Source organism: Aptenodytes forsteri, unplaced genomic scaffold (genome assembly GCF_000699145.1).
Source record: "Aptenodytes forsteri isolate BGI_AS27 unplaced genomic scaffold, ASM69914v1 Scaffold62, whole genome shotgun sequence".
NCBI lineage: Eukaryota > Metazoa > Chordata > Aves > Sphenisciformes > Spheniscidae > Aptenodytes > Aptenodytes forsteri.
The window spans coordinates 2,393,820-2,410,462 of NW_008794595.1; the positions used below are offsets into that span (position 1 = coordinate 2,393,820).

The 16,643-nt window shown below is 37.0% G+C and overlaps 1 protein-coding gene across 2 annotated transcripts in view; it reads left to right on the forward strand.

Moving 5' to 3' along the window:
* STAU2 (staufen double-stranded RNA binding protein 2) overlaps nucleotides 1–16,643 on the forward strand; it is a 163,141-nt gene that overhangs the window by 65,036 nt on the left and 81,462 nt on the right. For both annotated transcript variants that reach the window (XM_009272647.1, XM_009272648.1), the window contains exon 11: nucleotides 11,164–11,471. In XM_009272647.1, coding sequence (XP_009270922.1) covers nucleotides 11,164–11,471 — 308 coding nt within the window. The remainder of the gene's footprint in view (nucleotides 1–11,163; nucleotides 11,472–16,643) is intronic.

The following is a 16,643-nucleotide window of genomic DNA, read 5'->3' on the forward strand; positions in this document are numbered from 1 at the left end:
GCAGATCAACACTCCCGCCCAACTTGGTGTCATCTGCAAACTTACTGAGGGTGCACTCGATATCCCCTCATAGATCATTGACAAAGATATTGAACAAGACCGGCCCCAAAACTGAGCTCGTGCACCTGTGAAGTGCAGGGGTTTTTTAAGGCAGTTCCAAACAAGTTCCACTGTTTGAGATCAAAAATTTCACATCCTTTCAGGTATGAATATGCTAGTTTATATTTAAGAACAACAGTTGTTGGTAGGTGAATCTACTCTCGCAGTGTCATCATTATTGTAGGAAGTTTTAAAGCAGGCAAATGGAGCAGCTTCCTCCCTTCTATATCCTTGCTTATAAGAGAAATGTACAGTTTGCATTTGTTGTTACAAATGCAGTAGTACAAATTTCAGTGGTCTTGAAAGTCCGAGGCTCTGAGGTTGCTACATCTACCATTTGGCAGCTCTTATTCCGATTTCCAGTAATTTTATTCCAGGAAAACAATTATGTCCTGTTAGGACAACGTATTGTGCATCAGTTTCCTTTTGCAGGCAGATACTCTTTCTTTGTGCATAATGCACTGTGTTTCCATCTGAAACTGTGTGAAATAAAACTGGAGTAGTAAAGTGAAGTTGTATACTTCAGTACAACAAAAACAAAAATCTTAAGTTATATATTTTAGTACAGTTGAAGAACAGATTTCATTGTACCCTTATTATGTTGTTTGTTTTTGCTGAGAAATACCCTACAGTCCGTATCCTCCTACATACTCGCTCAATGCATTTTTAGTATTTCCTATTAAATATCCTTGAAAAATTAACTTCTCCTGTTCCCCTCTATCATGTTACTTTTGCAGCTATCCTTGTGGCAAACTTCACTTCTGTTCCTCCGACTCACTGGCAAAGCTTCTTCCAACAGGTTTACTTCTTTACCTTTCCTCTTCATTTCACAATCTTAAAGATGAAACAAGAAGCTATTTGTTTCTTGGTTTGGAATATCTTAGACATTTTTCACATGTGAAATAACAAGAACGTTGAGTGAGTTTTTTCCCTGATGCTTCTGGAAGAGACTTTGAGACACTGTGGGCAGACCACAAGCATTTGCAGCCCATACAGGAGATGTTTACTGTCAACAGAATGCTCATTTATCTCTCTGGATTTGACTTAAGCTGTTAGCAACAAAAACAAAACATGAAACAAATAAACAATCCTAATGCAAAGTGCATTTTCTTGGGAACATATTTTGGTTTTATATTTCTGGATGGGGTAATCACAAACATCATACAGCATGAGTTCTAGGAGAAGCTGTAGATGAGCTATGAAGAACAAAAATATATAAAAATAAAAGGAAAAAGTAACAGTTTTTATATATTATAATTTTAATAAGGAAAAAATTACCCTAACTGTTTTTATATGTTCCCCACCCTCAATTTTCCATAGTATAGTTTTCCTTTATCTATTTCCAGCAATTTTGGGAGTCACAAAGTAAGTATTGAACTAATAATAATAATAAAAAATACACTCAGAGCAATCCTACCTCTGTAAAAGACAGGCTCTTTGTTTTTCTTGCCTAACATTTTATTACTAGGGATTCATGCATGACTTTACAGTCTTTGTTCTTCAGAGTACATCTGCTCCTGCTGTTTGTTCACCACCTGAAATCATAATCATTTGTTTGTGACATCACAATTAGTTACTGTGAAGATGATTAGATTGTCACCAACAGATGATTATGATTTCAGATGGTAAATGAGCAGCAGGAGCAGATGATCTCCTAAGGAACAAAGATACTTGATCTCATGCAATTGTTCTCAATAAAAAAAAAAACCAATGAGAAAAAAGCAAATAGATATTCAGAAGAGTTTCTTAAATCTGTGATGAGGAAATTTGAGCATTTTTCCATAAATAACATGTATTTTAGTATTTTTCAAAATCTACTTAAATAATAAGAGATTAAGAAAATAAAAAATATAAAAAATATGAAAATATATGGTGTTATTTTAAGCCCTAACTGTATGGTTACATTCAAATTCTTACTTAGATGTTTCTTTACCAGTTTTTTGGAAGAAAATAAATGCAAAATAAATCATGTATTTATGAAATTTTGCATACTAGTACATCTTCACTTTGGAGGAAACAAAATTTATGTGAAATTTAGAAAATAAGAAATATAAAAAATATGAAAATATATGGTGTTATTTTAAGCCCTAACTGTATGGTTACATTCAAATTCTTACTTAGATGTTTCTTTACCAGTTTTTTGGAAGAAAATAAATGCAAAATAAATCATGTATTTATGAAATTTTGCATACTAGTACATCTTCACTTTGGAGGAAACAAAATTTATGTGAAATTTACAGTTCTGGCCCTCACTAGTTTTATAAGACTTTTTTTGTAGTCCTCTACATGTTTATTTTTCAACTGGGGATTTTGGTGAAGACTTCTAGTAGATAATTTAATACCCCTGTATTTCCATGAACAGTAACTGAAGTCTACAGTTTGGGAATAAAGTTTTTGTTTTGTATTTCAGACATTTTTAATTGGAATTTATGTGTGTTATTTTTTGCTGAAATATGTAATTCTTTTGGGTGTATTTGAAAGGTGATTTGCAGTGGATTGTATACATTTTTGCTCACTAAATACTGCTGTTTCATTGAACTTCACTTTTGAATTGCTTCCAAACTTACTAAACTTTGTCAATTATAATACACTCTTTCTAGGACTTAGATTGATACTAGGACTTAGTGATACATCACTGAACGTTTGTTGAATTATTTGTCATTCTGAATAGAAACCACACTAAGAGGGGTTGACAACACGACTTTTTTGATGAAGCACAGGACAGTACTTTTCCATCTGTTTGGTTTGGGGTTTTTTGTTTTGTTTTGTGGGTTTTTTTAGCAAACATACTGTCAGGTGAACATTATACCATCACTGTGTGTTTCAGGGAGCAGTTCCATCAGCTGAGCCACTTGTCTACACTTTGTATGTCTCACAACCCTAGCTAGAGTCTCTTATAGCAGTTGGTTATGTTTAAATAACACCTTGCCTCTGTAGTTGCTGAGTTGATGTGCTAATTTTCAAAAAAATAAAAAAGGATTCATCCCATCTTCTAGCAAGGGTCTGAGATAACTAGATTTTCTTTCTAACTGAAGACACAGGAAAATTAAATTTAGAAGTAGAGGAGATTCGCCCAATTTTGTTTGTTCCCTGAGTTATTGAAGCTAGAAAATCTATGCTGTATTTGGCATTATTAATAATTAATGTGGTATTTTTCAGTTTCATCTAGCAATGAGAACAAGATAATAATTTATTCAGAATAATACCAATGAAGTACAAATTGCATATATTTTTTGGAACAGTTGGAAAAAACTTCTAGAATACCTAATATTAAATACCACCTCATATTAACAAAACAGGGAAGGGAGTGTGGTTGTTTTTTCCTTGCTGTTTTGAGAACTAGTGGCAAGATCCAAATTAGCATTTTTGTGTGTAAGTGGGATTTGGGCACAACTCAGGTGTGTAAGACCACAACTGCAATTGGTCCTCCTCCTTTCCCCACATTTCTGCTTTTGAGATGCTCGGTTAGGTGCTTAAAGTACTGCAAGTTTCGCATCTTCAGATGTGATGCTTTCTTTGCTGAGTTTAGAGTACAATGTGTATTTCTAAAGTACCTAGTGTTTTAAACACGTGCCCAGAAAGTTGGGAGACTTAGATTTAGTTTCCTTCTTCACCAGAAGGAGAATACTCATGGGGTGCAGAGTAATCTGGATAATGGCAGCCGCCTTTTGGAGATGTGTATCTAATATCATTATGATTTGCAGACAGAAAATAAAAAATCAGATGCTGTCAAAATGCAAGAAATCCACAGCGAAGGAGTGATCTAAAGGAATCATGGCTTTGTAGTCTGTCTACTGATTAAAGCACCTGTGAGTGAAGGTGCAGATACGTATTCTGGTGTTCCCTGGCTGGTTTACACATATTATATTCTGCATATTTTAGATACAGGTTAAAAAAAAAAGTGTTACAAGCAACCTGCTGCCTGGTTCTTGAGTAGTATGGATTGTGCATATGTAAGAAATATACACTTGGGCTGTGAGGGTTGTGGTCTGGATGCCCTCAGGCTGAGAAGGAACCCAAGTCTTAGCTTTGTAGAAGACTGCTTAACCATTAAGCTCTTGATATATAAAATGTATAAAGAGGGAACAGCCACCATGACAGTAGATAGCCAGCCCTGTGGGTAGAGATAATTTCAGAGAAATTCTCCTTTTGCTTTTCCCGGTCCCTTAAAATTCCTATATGAATTACATTTGTTCAAGGTTGCTAGTCTATTCCTTTGAAAAAAATGCATGTGAAATAGCAACGCAGAGCTCTCTTTTGATGTTAACTCTCAAATTCAGATTTAATAATGTAATTCTGCAAATTATCTGCATTTGGCTTTCTGTCTTCAGTCAAGCAAACAAAGCAGTATGACACAATTAACCTCAATACTGTGTTTCTCTAAATACTTTTGCTTTTCTGAAGTCTTTTCTCCTTTTCCTACTCCCTTCGCCCCAACCTGGAACCCCCCATGTACGTCACCCTTAGTCTAGCATAATGTCCTGGAAGAATTGAATCACTTGAACTGAGGCTTTTTTGCTGTCAGAACCAAGACTTAATTCTCCATTCTCTCCTCCATCCCCTTTCCTTTACATCAAACATCTTATCCCTATGACTTCCACTCCCCCACAGCTTTCTCCTCCTCTGATTTCATCTTCACTCATACCTATGCTGTGCTTGTTGATGTCCCCCTTGACCTTCTTAGCTTCAGCAACCTCTCTATCCTTGTCTAGTAGACTTGCTCATTCTTTCATCTCTTCTACGTGTGGGTCATGCCTTTGTTTTCATCATCACAATTCTCATTCCCCTCTTAATCTGTTAATGAATAGTCTTCCCTGCACAGGTCACCTCTAGTTGCACTTAGGTGCTCTCCTAATTGCTTTACCCCTCAAAAATCACTTTCCTGCAGCTTTTACAAGCACCTTGATCTGCCAGCTCACTAGCTTGATTTGCTCCTGCTCCAAAGTTGCTGATCCTCTTTACTGATAAGAATACTGTCCTTTCTTCTGCATTTAGATTGGTTCTTTTCAGAACCTGCTTCATCTTAATCTTAGGTTATCTGGTACACTGATATATTGTTGGAAACTTATGATGCAGAAATTATGATGTAAAAATAATGATGTAGGTGTTTGGTCTGTCTATTGGAATATTTCATAGAATATCCTGTAGAAATTCCCCACTGCAAACACTGTCTTATTTTTACCAAAATCTTATGTTCCCAAGCAGGAGTAAAGCTGTGGGAGATTTCAAAGGACTTTCCTAACATGAGTTAAACACCAAATGTTACAGAAAATGTATACAATTTAAGTCTCCTGTGATACTGCAATTTCCTTTTTGGCTGTACAGAAAATGTTCCAGTGAAATTAAGGATATCAAGACCTGACTTCATGAAGAACTAAATAGTATTTACTTCAGTGTCATGGTTGTTTTAAGGTTAAATAAACTAGTATTTTAATTAGTAACTTTATATAACATCAGTTTGTTTAAGGTCATGTAGACGAGATCTTTTGATTGAAGGACATTGTGTAATGACAAAACATTTTTTCATGTCTGCATATTGCAGTAGCTGGTGACTTAGAAATACCACAGATAGCTGTGTTAAGTAGGTAATGATTGCATCTTGGTATTTCAAGCCAAGATTGTGTGTAGACTATTACTGAGAACATAACGGCCATACTATTCGCCTATTCAATTGTTTGACTGACGTTTTTCTGAGTTCCTACTGAGATAATAAAACAAAATTTGAAAATATTCTAGTATATAAATAGGCTTTTACAGTGAGTGGAGTATAAAATGATAATTTCTTTTTATGATAATATTTACATCTTTCAGTCTTGTTATTGAAATAGTTATTTGGTTTTGTAAATTCTCTGTTTTGCTCTCAGTGGATTTGTAATGGGCCATATTCTAGGGCATGTTGAAAACCTGCCAGTTCTATGGAGGAATTGTTGCATGTGAAAGTCCTCCATGCCTCTTAAGGTTTTGTCCATTTTAACTTAGTAGTGAAGTCAGGATTAGATCTGGGTCTAGCTTTTCCTGCTTAATGCCTTACTACAAGATTTTGCCACATATTTTAAGCAACACAATGTAAGAAGGCTTTATTCAATGTGAATGCAGGTAGAATAATCTGAAAGAAAGCTTTTTGATTATTATGTATCGAGTATTTTATTCAGTTCTGAAAATAATTATTATCTCTTTATGAACAATTTTTTTTTAATTCAGTGATGGGTTATTTCAAATATCAGGGTGTTCAACTTAATGTATGAGCCTGTCATATACGGAATTATATCATGGTTTACTTTGCATCATTACACAAGACATGAAAGTACTCCTTCATGCTGGTGCCCCGTATCACTGGTTGTAGTGCAGGGAAGAGCATGTGCTCTTCAGGGGTGTCGGGGGAAGTCATACACCAGCTGACACTGCTTCTGACGCACCAAGTATAGCTTTCCTGTAGGACAGGTGAGAGCCCAGGGAGAAAATTGTGGTTCTCTGGGAAAGAATAAAGTTGTGGTTTAGACCAAGTGTCCTTGAAACACAAAAAGTCAATGAGTGACCTCGAACCAGGAGAAGTCATTGAGTGAAGGCAGAGGAAGAGTATCCTTACAGTGTTGGTTGTGTAGAAAAGAGAGAAAATATAGCACTGATATATATGTGCATGGACAATACAAACCTGATTCTATAGGTCATCTTTTGGAGTTGAATGATAAAATCAAAATCTCAGCTTTTCATGTTTTCCAGTCTTCCTGACAGAAGTAGAGAATTGAAAATGGAACACCAGTGGTACCAGTAGAGACACTAATACCTGTGAGTGTGCAGGCAACACTGTCATCACTCTGAACTTTTCTTAACTTAGTAGCCCACTGTTGTGGGGTAACTTGTCACCGTCCTGGTATCAGCAAATTCCATTTTTGCGGAGACTTATTACATTGAGGCTCATTTGGTGATATTGTCAGTCGTTCTCCTTCCTTACCCCATTCCCCATGCAGAAAGTTCCTCTGATGGTTAGTTTTGTTTTCCGTGAACTCCAGAAGGAGTGAAGGTCCAGACAGTGAGGGACCCTTTTGTAGAAAGGTCCTCCTGTCTTCCCAGCCAAGGGGACCCTATAGAGAAAGGGTTAGGGATAGAAATAATGCCACCTCAACAGATTTTTGGAGGCTGCCTCTACTACTGCTGCTGTGAAAAGAAGCAGAATCAAAGCACCGAGATTACACTTCAAGGGAAAGGCTTGTGAAGGATAGCTGGGCCATTTTGTATTTTAATCATACATTTGCCTTGGAGTCTAAACTGTTTTGCAGTTGTCTAGTACGTGACAGCAAAAGTAGACAATGGAAGATCAAGAAATTTATTCTTAGGTAAGAGAGGTCTTTGGTGTGGGGTTTTCAGAGACTTCAGAAGATTGTGAGAGACTGCTAACAATTACCGCCAAGGATGAATAAGACATGTTTTTCAAATGTTAGTGATTACATTGCATAGCTAGCCTGCATATTTTCATAGCACATTTGCCCACAGGTTTAAATAATATAAATGGAAATTATTTTAACATGTTTCATGAATGTACCTCTAAGTTACATCCAGCAGAAGGTGCAATGTTGTTGGTCTAAATGGCAGTATTATAGATCCTGTGACTCCTAATAATTACGATGCTACCTTTGGAGTATGGTGAAGTTAGTATGGGATAAATATTTAGCATACATAAAAATGCAATTTTTTTTTTAGCTGAAAGACTAACAAAAATATGAAAATATTCACCTAGAGATGTTCTCCTGCAATGCAAAAAGGTGTTAGAGGATACTATTTCTCTCTCACATGTTTTTTATTACAGTGCTTGTTTGAAGGCTAATTAAGATAATTTCTGAAGAGTTCTTTTGTTCTTACACTTACTCCTCTGTTGATGTCATATTCCTTGTCTTGTGATAACATCTTTACTACTGTAACTAAACTGTTGTATATATACACTCTTCTACAATTTAACAGAGTTGAAGGAAGCAGACAACAGTGAGGAATGATATTAAGAAAATCCTCAATAATATATTAAAAATAGATAATGAATTACAATTAATATATGCTTGATAGAAGTTTTCAAAGAGACCAAGTTTTTATTGGGTTCAACAGTGAGATGATATTAAGAAAATCCTCAATAATATATTAAAAATAGATAATGAATTACAATTAATATATGCTTGATAGAAGTTTTCAAAGAGACCAAGTTTTTATTGGGTTTTTAAAACAAGTTTGTAAGAAGCTTCATAAAACATAGACCCTGAATATAAAAAGTGAATAGCTTGCAACTATATTAATGTAATGTCTGGAATATTACATTACTTTGTTTCCAGAGATAATCAATGATGGTAATATAATATCTGCCTCTCAGAGCCAATGTATGATTTAAATTAATTATTGCTTATAAAGCACTTTGAAGTCTTTAGCAGAAACGTGTTGCATAAGTGTAAAAGTACTATTATTAATTTAACATCACCATTAGAGTAAAGTCAGTACTTTAGGAGCATTTGCTATACTCTGCTCAATATCTTTTTATTCATCATATGCTGCATATTAGTTATTTTAACATTTAGAAAGCTTAGTAATCTGGAAGTATTCCAAACCATTGTTCCAGACAGCAGTTAGATATTTGGGTGGATCATGTAAAAACAGTGAAATGGCTGAGAAAGCATGTAAAATGTTTGTTTTAAGTAATATTACATCAATGGAACAGACATCTGCAGCACTGGAAATAGTTTTAAACTTCTTTAAACTTTTTTTAAGTGAATGTTGTACAATGTTTTTCTAAAATTGATTTGCAGGGGCTAGTATCGTATTGTTTCTAAAGAAGTATATTGTTTTGCCTTTTGTTCAATTTTCATTTCTGTTTCTCAAATATTTATAGGAAATCAGATTTACAGTGGGCAGGTCCTAGGAGGTGGTGAACACCTGCCACTCAATATTATTGTTGCTGTTTGGTTTTGTAACCTAACGTCAATTATGAATATCTGTATTATCTATTCTAAATTTTCATTCATGTTATCTCTTGTATTAGACCATTTAAAAATATGAGCAGTGATAGGCCTTGGAGATTATAGCCTCAGAAAAACGGTATAGAATCACTCTATCATATAGTGATTATGCGCTATAAAATAATGCTGCATGTTTACACAGTTGTTGTTATCCGTAAGTTTATACTCTAAATTGTCCCAAACAGAGAAAAATAAATTTTTGGGACCCTGTCCTCCATCTTTCCCCGTAGCATTGTCTTGAATTTGTGCTTAGCTCTTGAGTTCAGCACAGGGCCCACTGGCTTTGGAGCCAGTTGTAAGACTGGGTAAAACACCATTGAAGTTAGAGTTCAGGGTCCAGCCAGGCTCCCCAGCCCCATGAAGGTAGGTGGGGAGAGCGATCAGGTGAATTACAGATATGTCTTTGTGAATGGTATAAGCTGATGCTCCAGCTTTCTGAAAGCAGTATTAATTTAAAAGCCAAATGTGTGAGTAAATCGATTAAGAGATTCACCTGTAAGCAGTTTGCTGTGTCAGCAGTGAGGAAGTTCGATTTTCACTATATAGTTGAAAATGAGGATATTAATTACTGGTAGTATTTTTTTGAGTCTTCGCCTTGTGGTAGACATTTTATTTAAAAATACTACTTGCACTACTAGGATTAGAGGAATCCTTTCTAGGTAACTGGAAATTCATTTCGTTCTCTTCTTTGAATCTATTCTACATTCTGAGATGAATTTAATATGTACTGCAAATGAATTAAGCATTGAACCCTTTGATTTCTCTTGGGATTACTAAATCAGTTAACAAACTGGTTTATCATCCCTAGAATGAAATGCCATATGGCTCAGGTTCACCCATGTTATTTTCAGATATATGCTAGAAGATTAAAGTATGCTATTAATACGAAATTACACATTTCAAGCTCATTTTTCAATTTATTAATAACAAGTAAGAGCTTTTCCTCTTATATCAGCAAACTGGGTACTCCTGTTTCCAACAAATGCTTCATTGTATATGAAAACTAGCAAACTTCAGCCTTGATTCTGCACATTTCCATGCACAGGAATATCAGCAAAACTGATCAAGTATGTAGTCCTGTTTTCAAGCAGGTTTAGGTTTGAGATGTTTTCTAAAAATATATTAAACATTTTGAAAATTAGACAAATTATCCCTAATTTACATGTCACTGGAAATATTTAAAAGTAATTCACATAAATAAATTGAGAGCTTTTTAATGTTTAACCTAACTCCTATTGATATTAATGATGCCATGTACATGCTTTCCTTGTTCAGTATAAATGTTATCCAAGGCAAGTAGCTATCTGCAAACTATAGGATGCCATATGCAGCTAAATAAGTAAAATAAATTCCTCTTCATTGAAGAGCAGTCAACCGCATAAGAGTCAGTAGGACAGCAACGATGTGGCTGCAGGGCAATTGAAGGTTATTTAAGCACAGGCTGCCATTTTAATTCGGCAAACACTTTAAGCCAGCACTTGAGGCAGTGCTGCTACCGCAAGAAGCTGTCCTGCCCTTCTTTTGCCTCCAACAGCTCGTTCTCATGAGCATCGCTGCGTGGTCCTACAGGTGCTGGTGCTGGCACGAGCAATAGAGGAGCTGCAGAGTACAAACAGCAGCTGTAGGTGGCAGAGAAAAGAGCTACTTCTGGTGGCGACAGTGCTGACATAGGCTAGTTTAAATTATTTGTGAAATAACAGCCTAAATTATTGTAGCAGGTAGGAGGCAGAAGATTGTAGTGAAATAACGATCGCACTACTATTTTGAAGTAGCAGCTATTCCTCGTGGGTTGTAGATCTCCAAACCTTATTTGTTCATGTTGTATGTTCTGTGCTAGCCACAGTTTTAAAGTCCAGGTTTGTACCTTCTTAAAAAGAGTGGGGGAAGAGGAAGAGGGGCACTTCAGATCTGCTTTGTTTCTAAATAAATTATGCAATTTCATTTAGTTACTGTGGAAAAAAGATACTGCTTTTAAATGCTTAGTTTTCCACTGCAAAGTATGTTAATGAAAATAGTCTACATGTCAAACCCATTCTAGAGTAATGAGAATGATCTTTGCTTTTACTTTCAGCACCAAAGGGAATACTCCATCTCTCTCCTGATGTTTATCAAGAGATGGAAGCAAGCCGCAACAAATCAGCCCCTGGTACCACTGTAAGCTATTTGTCATCCAAAGAAATGGGCCAGACTTCTAGCTCTTTCTTCAGCATATCTCCTACAACAAATAGCACAGCTACGATTGCCAGGGAACTTCTCATGAATGGAACGTCCCCAACTGCCGAAGCCATAGGTCTAAAAGGAATATCTCCTGCTTCCCCCTGTTCTGCAGTGCAGCCTTCAAAACAGCTGGAGTATTTGGCAAGGATTCAAGGCTTTCAGGTATGGGAGGGGGAAAATGAAGCTCTTCAGCCAGAATCATAGCATTGCCATCAAGGTTTCACTCTTGCCCTCTTGAATGTGGGCATGCATGTAACTTATCTTGTAAAATTAGCTGGTGTCCAAGGCAGTTTCTGGGTCCAGGAGATACAACCCTGCACCAATATACATGTCCCTGCTTCTCTTTTTTGTTCCTTCCTTCCATTCACCTTACTGCAGGCCATCTTTCTCTCCTTTGTTTATTCTCCTTAAATAATTACAGGCTTAAATTATGCTTTTTACTTGCACTTCTTTGAGAGTCTTCACCTCTTGGCATTAGAAGCTTTACATACTGCTCTGGCGCTGGTTTCTCTCTTCGACTCTGATCCAGAAGGTACTGACGCACCACCTTAACTTTGCGTTTGTCTTCTGGGCCGGGTCGTTGAAGCCGTTACTCTGCTTCCCACCCTGCACCTCTTAGTTGTAACCTGTAGGACAACGTTTTGATCAGAAGGTGCAGCCTAGGAGCAGACCTGGTGTCAGGGCAATGCAGAATGTTTTTGACATCACAGTCAATACTAGAGAATGTAAGATGTACTGCGCTGGGTCAGCGCATGAGTCCTTCAGCACTGATGACCTGTATCCAGCAATGGCAAATACCCTACATTTCATAGGACAGTGACAGCCTCTGTAGTACATCCAGTCATTTCTGCAGTGTGGAAGATGGGAAAAGGAAGTCTCTTCCTGATCGCCATTACATGCAAAATTGCACGCGTATATGGATAGTAGCTCATTTTACTGTGTTCCACCATCAAAGGATAGGACCAGCTATGTAGGAATACTCTTTTTCCTGTCGTAGGTTTTTGTTTTGTTTTATTTTGGTTTTTTTCCTTTTCAGAGTTGTGAATTCATTTAATTTGAAAAGCTGGTTTCCAAAACGGTTGGACTTGATGATCTTAAGGGTCTTTTCCAACCTAAACAATTCTATGACTATGATTCATATGTTCTAGTATATGTAATTTGATCATGTAACTAAATTCTGGAAATGGGAGGTTTCTGTTAGAATTTTTGCATGCCTGATAATGATTTTTTTCATCAAAGCCCATGTAATTTACAAAGTATGCAGTTGTTGGAAGTGATTAAAAGAGGCTGCTAGAATTTGAGAAATAGTGTCAGATGTTCTGTTGGCATAAGCAGCATAGTTAAATTACATTTGCGTACGTCAGATATCACCAGTTGTGGATTTGACCTAATGCTGTTTCTGTCTAAAATGTACATTCAGCTTTCTTTTGGTCTTCGTTTTTAAAATGTCATTTTTGATTCATTAGTTTGAATGTCTCTTAATGCAAGAAACGGTAAAAGCCTAAGTCTCACCGTAGTAGAGTTAAGCTGCTACTAGGAATTCAGTTTTCCTGAGTTCCATTTGTTACCTGCCTGCAGTAGAAACAGATGAATTCCAATGAAAAGAAATTCAATCCGTGAAGTTTTCACTGCTCACTTTCACATCTTGTCAGATTGCTTGTGTCTACTAGTAACTATTTTCATAGAACCGATGCACAATTTATGTTACTGTTTTAATTCCTACTTGCCTACGGTATGTGGTTACTGTAAAATGATTAGTTGTGTTTGTCCTGTTTTTTTCATGCTTTGATTCTAGATGCTTATGTAGAAATTGTTTTTAAAGGGTCTTACCTTGAGCCAAAAACTATAATCCGTTTCATCCGTAAACTAGACTACTACTTTTTACTTGGCCCTGATACAAACCAAGGAGTTTGGTAGAGTATCTCGATTATTAACATCTATCCGCTGTGTATGTAACTGATGGTTTTACATCATCTTAGCATGCTTTTTAACACCTCGCTTGAATAAGCCTGGTATTGATGTGAAACTCTGCCACTGCTGGGTGGCTGAGCCGAGGTGAAGCAGTGAACAGAATCTCTGTGGGAAATGGCTCAGTGGCCTGTCAGGTGCATATCACAGGTCTCTTCACCATTTCAACCTAGAAAGCTCTTTGTGTTTAAGAGTTTAAAAGCCGATTTCTTTACAGGTTAACTTTCTCAGGCATATTTACTAAGTAGAAAACTACTGCATTTGCAAACAGCTAGCTTGTTTCGTGTTTCCTGAATGACCCAAAATGATTTTTTAATTGTTAGCATGTATTTGTATTCTGGTCCGGATGATAACCATAGTTTTGTCTTTCATTGAAGAACGTATACATTCTGTTCTGTTACAATGTATTTTTGAATTTTTAAAAAAATCAATAAATACTCATATGATGTTTCATTTGTAAATGTAAAAAAATGTTATTTGCTTATTTGAATGGTTTTTTTGAACTTCTTTAGCTGCAGGGGACACGTCTTTAAAATGTGGTTATTTAATTTAAATTCTTCTAAACTGTTTGTATATTATCTCAGCCATGTTCTATTGTAAGCCCTTAATATTAAGAGTTATTGGGACCAATGTATGCAAAAGTACTAAAAAATTACATTTTTACATTTTATGGCTTCTTATTCTAAAGATATTTGTAATTGATAAGCAGCAGCTCAGTGTCACTGAAAAACAGGTGTTTAGCTTGGATACTTTCAAGGCTCAGGCTTCAAATTACCGGTGATAATTAAACACAAATACTTCAAGCAAGCCTTTACAAACTCTGAATAAAGCATTTTTAGTGCTTGCTTCATATTTATGAATACAATCTACCAGTTAATTGTTTTGCAGACTTTGCCCGGAGATTGTTTAAAGGAAAATTCAGCTATGGTAAAATTGTTATTTTTAAGTGACTATGTGGTATTTTGGCCATTGTTTTGTAACTAGATTAGGAAAGCTACAGTTATTTTTGCTGACCGTTTAAGTGCAGTAAATTATTCAGAGAGTTTGTTTAAATGGAAACATTTAGAGAAGCTGTTTACACATGAATAATTTGAGCCTCCAGTTTTTACTGAGGCAAAACACAAGTTGCAGGTAGTCCAGCAGGAAATTCCCCTGGGAGTTTCCATGAAGCAAAGATCGTAAAATTTAAAAAGCCGTGATTGAGTGCCCACAGTCAGTCCTGGTGCGTGGCTGCAGCCGTACTTGGCCTGCTGCAATTGGCAGGACTTAGAGATCTTAACTTTTTCTCTGTAGTGGCTACATAATAAAAAGTCACACAGAATGTAGTTTCTATGTGATGTATTCCTTTGATTGCAATGGTTACACAATTTATATCTCCCCCCCCCCCCCCCCCTCCCCTCCGTGTTTAGTGGTTAACTGTTCCATTTTATACATTGAAAGATTTAACTGTTTTATCGTTGGGCATTTCTAAATGTTTCTCATTTCCCCAACCAGTAGCGAAGGTGTATGTTTCTGAGTGACTGCACACACAGGAGAACTCCTGCTGGGCGCTCTAGATTCAGGCTTACTTGTGACCCCTACGTTTCAGCACGTGGTTTTGAATTGTCGGCAGAGGTGGGCCTAAACTAAATTTCCACACTTTGTACGAGGGTTGACACTGAGCTCAAACCTTTCCTTACAGTGGCTTTAAGCAAAACAAACACCCGTTTTGCTTTGTTGGAGGTTGGATTTGGAAAGCAGTCTAGGAGTGCTTGGATCTCACTACTGAGATATGTATGTGAGGAAAATTTCAGGGAAATTCAACCCTCGGTGAATTTCAAGGAAAGAGCTACAGTTTTGGTCTGATCTGTATGCAATTGCAAATTTCTTGGAGCAGGTCAAACTTTAAAAAGCACCTAAATACCATTTTCAAAATTGTCACAGGCACTATGGGTGCTAATAGGAAGTCCTTTAGAGGTGTAAGATCATCTAAAAAGGTAGATGCTTCTTGGGATTTTCATAAACACCTGTGCGGATTAGGTACCTGACTTCCAGTTCACTTGTAAGCCTGGGCACCCTACGTAGTGTTTTGCAAATTTGGGCTATTGCCCCACGCTGTGAGCTCATTGCCTGAAGTCAGTCACACCTTTGAGACTTCTGCCCTGTACTGTGTGGTCTGATGCAGACATGTCCTCACGCGCTGTGGGTTGTCATTCTGGTATGATTGATAATGGTACTTTCCTTGGTGTCTGCTCACTGCTTTCGCTGAAGGATGTAGTCACCGACAGGGAGAGAAAAAAGGGGCAAGTCTGGCTTCTTCGATGACTGTTTCACATACTATGCCGAGTCTGGTTGTAGCTTAGGCCATGCTGTGACCGTTTCCTGGTCTCTCTCAGATTTAGCTGTGGCTGCTAACGAGTGCAGCACCACAGAACTGGCGCCTGGCTTCCCAAGTGAAGGACGGTGGGTGACCTTCGCATCCGTCCCACCTGAGTTTGCGAAGGTTTGTGAATCCCAACCAATGATTGTTTCACATACTATGCCGAGTCTGGTTGTAGCTTAGGCCATGCTGTGACCGTTTCCTGGTCTCTCTCAGATTTAGCTGTGGCTGCTAACGAGTGCAGCACCACAGAACTGGCGCCTGGCTTCCCAAGTGAAGGACGGTGGGTGACCTTCGCATCCGTCCCACCTGAGTTTGCGAAGGTTTGTGAATCCCAACCCTGCTTTCACCTGAGATCTCTTTCTCTTTGACCAATATTACGTTCGCTGTCAGAACTTGTTGACAGTGTTCATGATAGTTAAAGAGTTCTTGGTCTTTTTAATGATGAATAGTTTGGGCCTGAAACCCTTTCTGCAGCAAATCTCCTAGACACAGTCATGAAAATCGGATTTGAGTTCAGTGGAAATTTTTAATACAAAATGAGTAGTGAGAGATTCAGCGTTAAGCCTGAAGAAAATAATTGAAATATAAATTATTATCATCACATATTTTGCATCTTGAAATTTGATCATCACAAATTTTGCATCTTGAAATTTGATGCAGTTGCCTTTATCTTCCTTCATTAACATTTCCTGTCCAAGTATGCCAACTCATTGATGATGGCTGAAATAACAATTTCAATTCAGAAGTTCTTTTCCAAAGCACTTCACAATTAAGAAATGTTGCTTACTTAGTTAAATTAAAATTCATTGGACTTCACTAGGTGGAAGCAGCTTTCCTTTCGTTAGTTCTTGTTCATTACATGACCCAGTGAAATATTCATACTTAATTTGCAAGAGCTCCCTGGGAGTCTTGACATTAGCTATTTCCCTTCTTCTTCCTTACCTCTGAAGCTGCTTTTTACCTCAGTAAAAGCAACATCTTATCCCTTTTCAGTCTATCTTTAT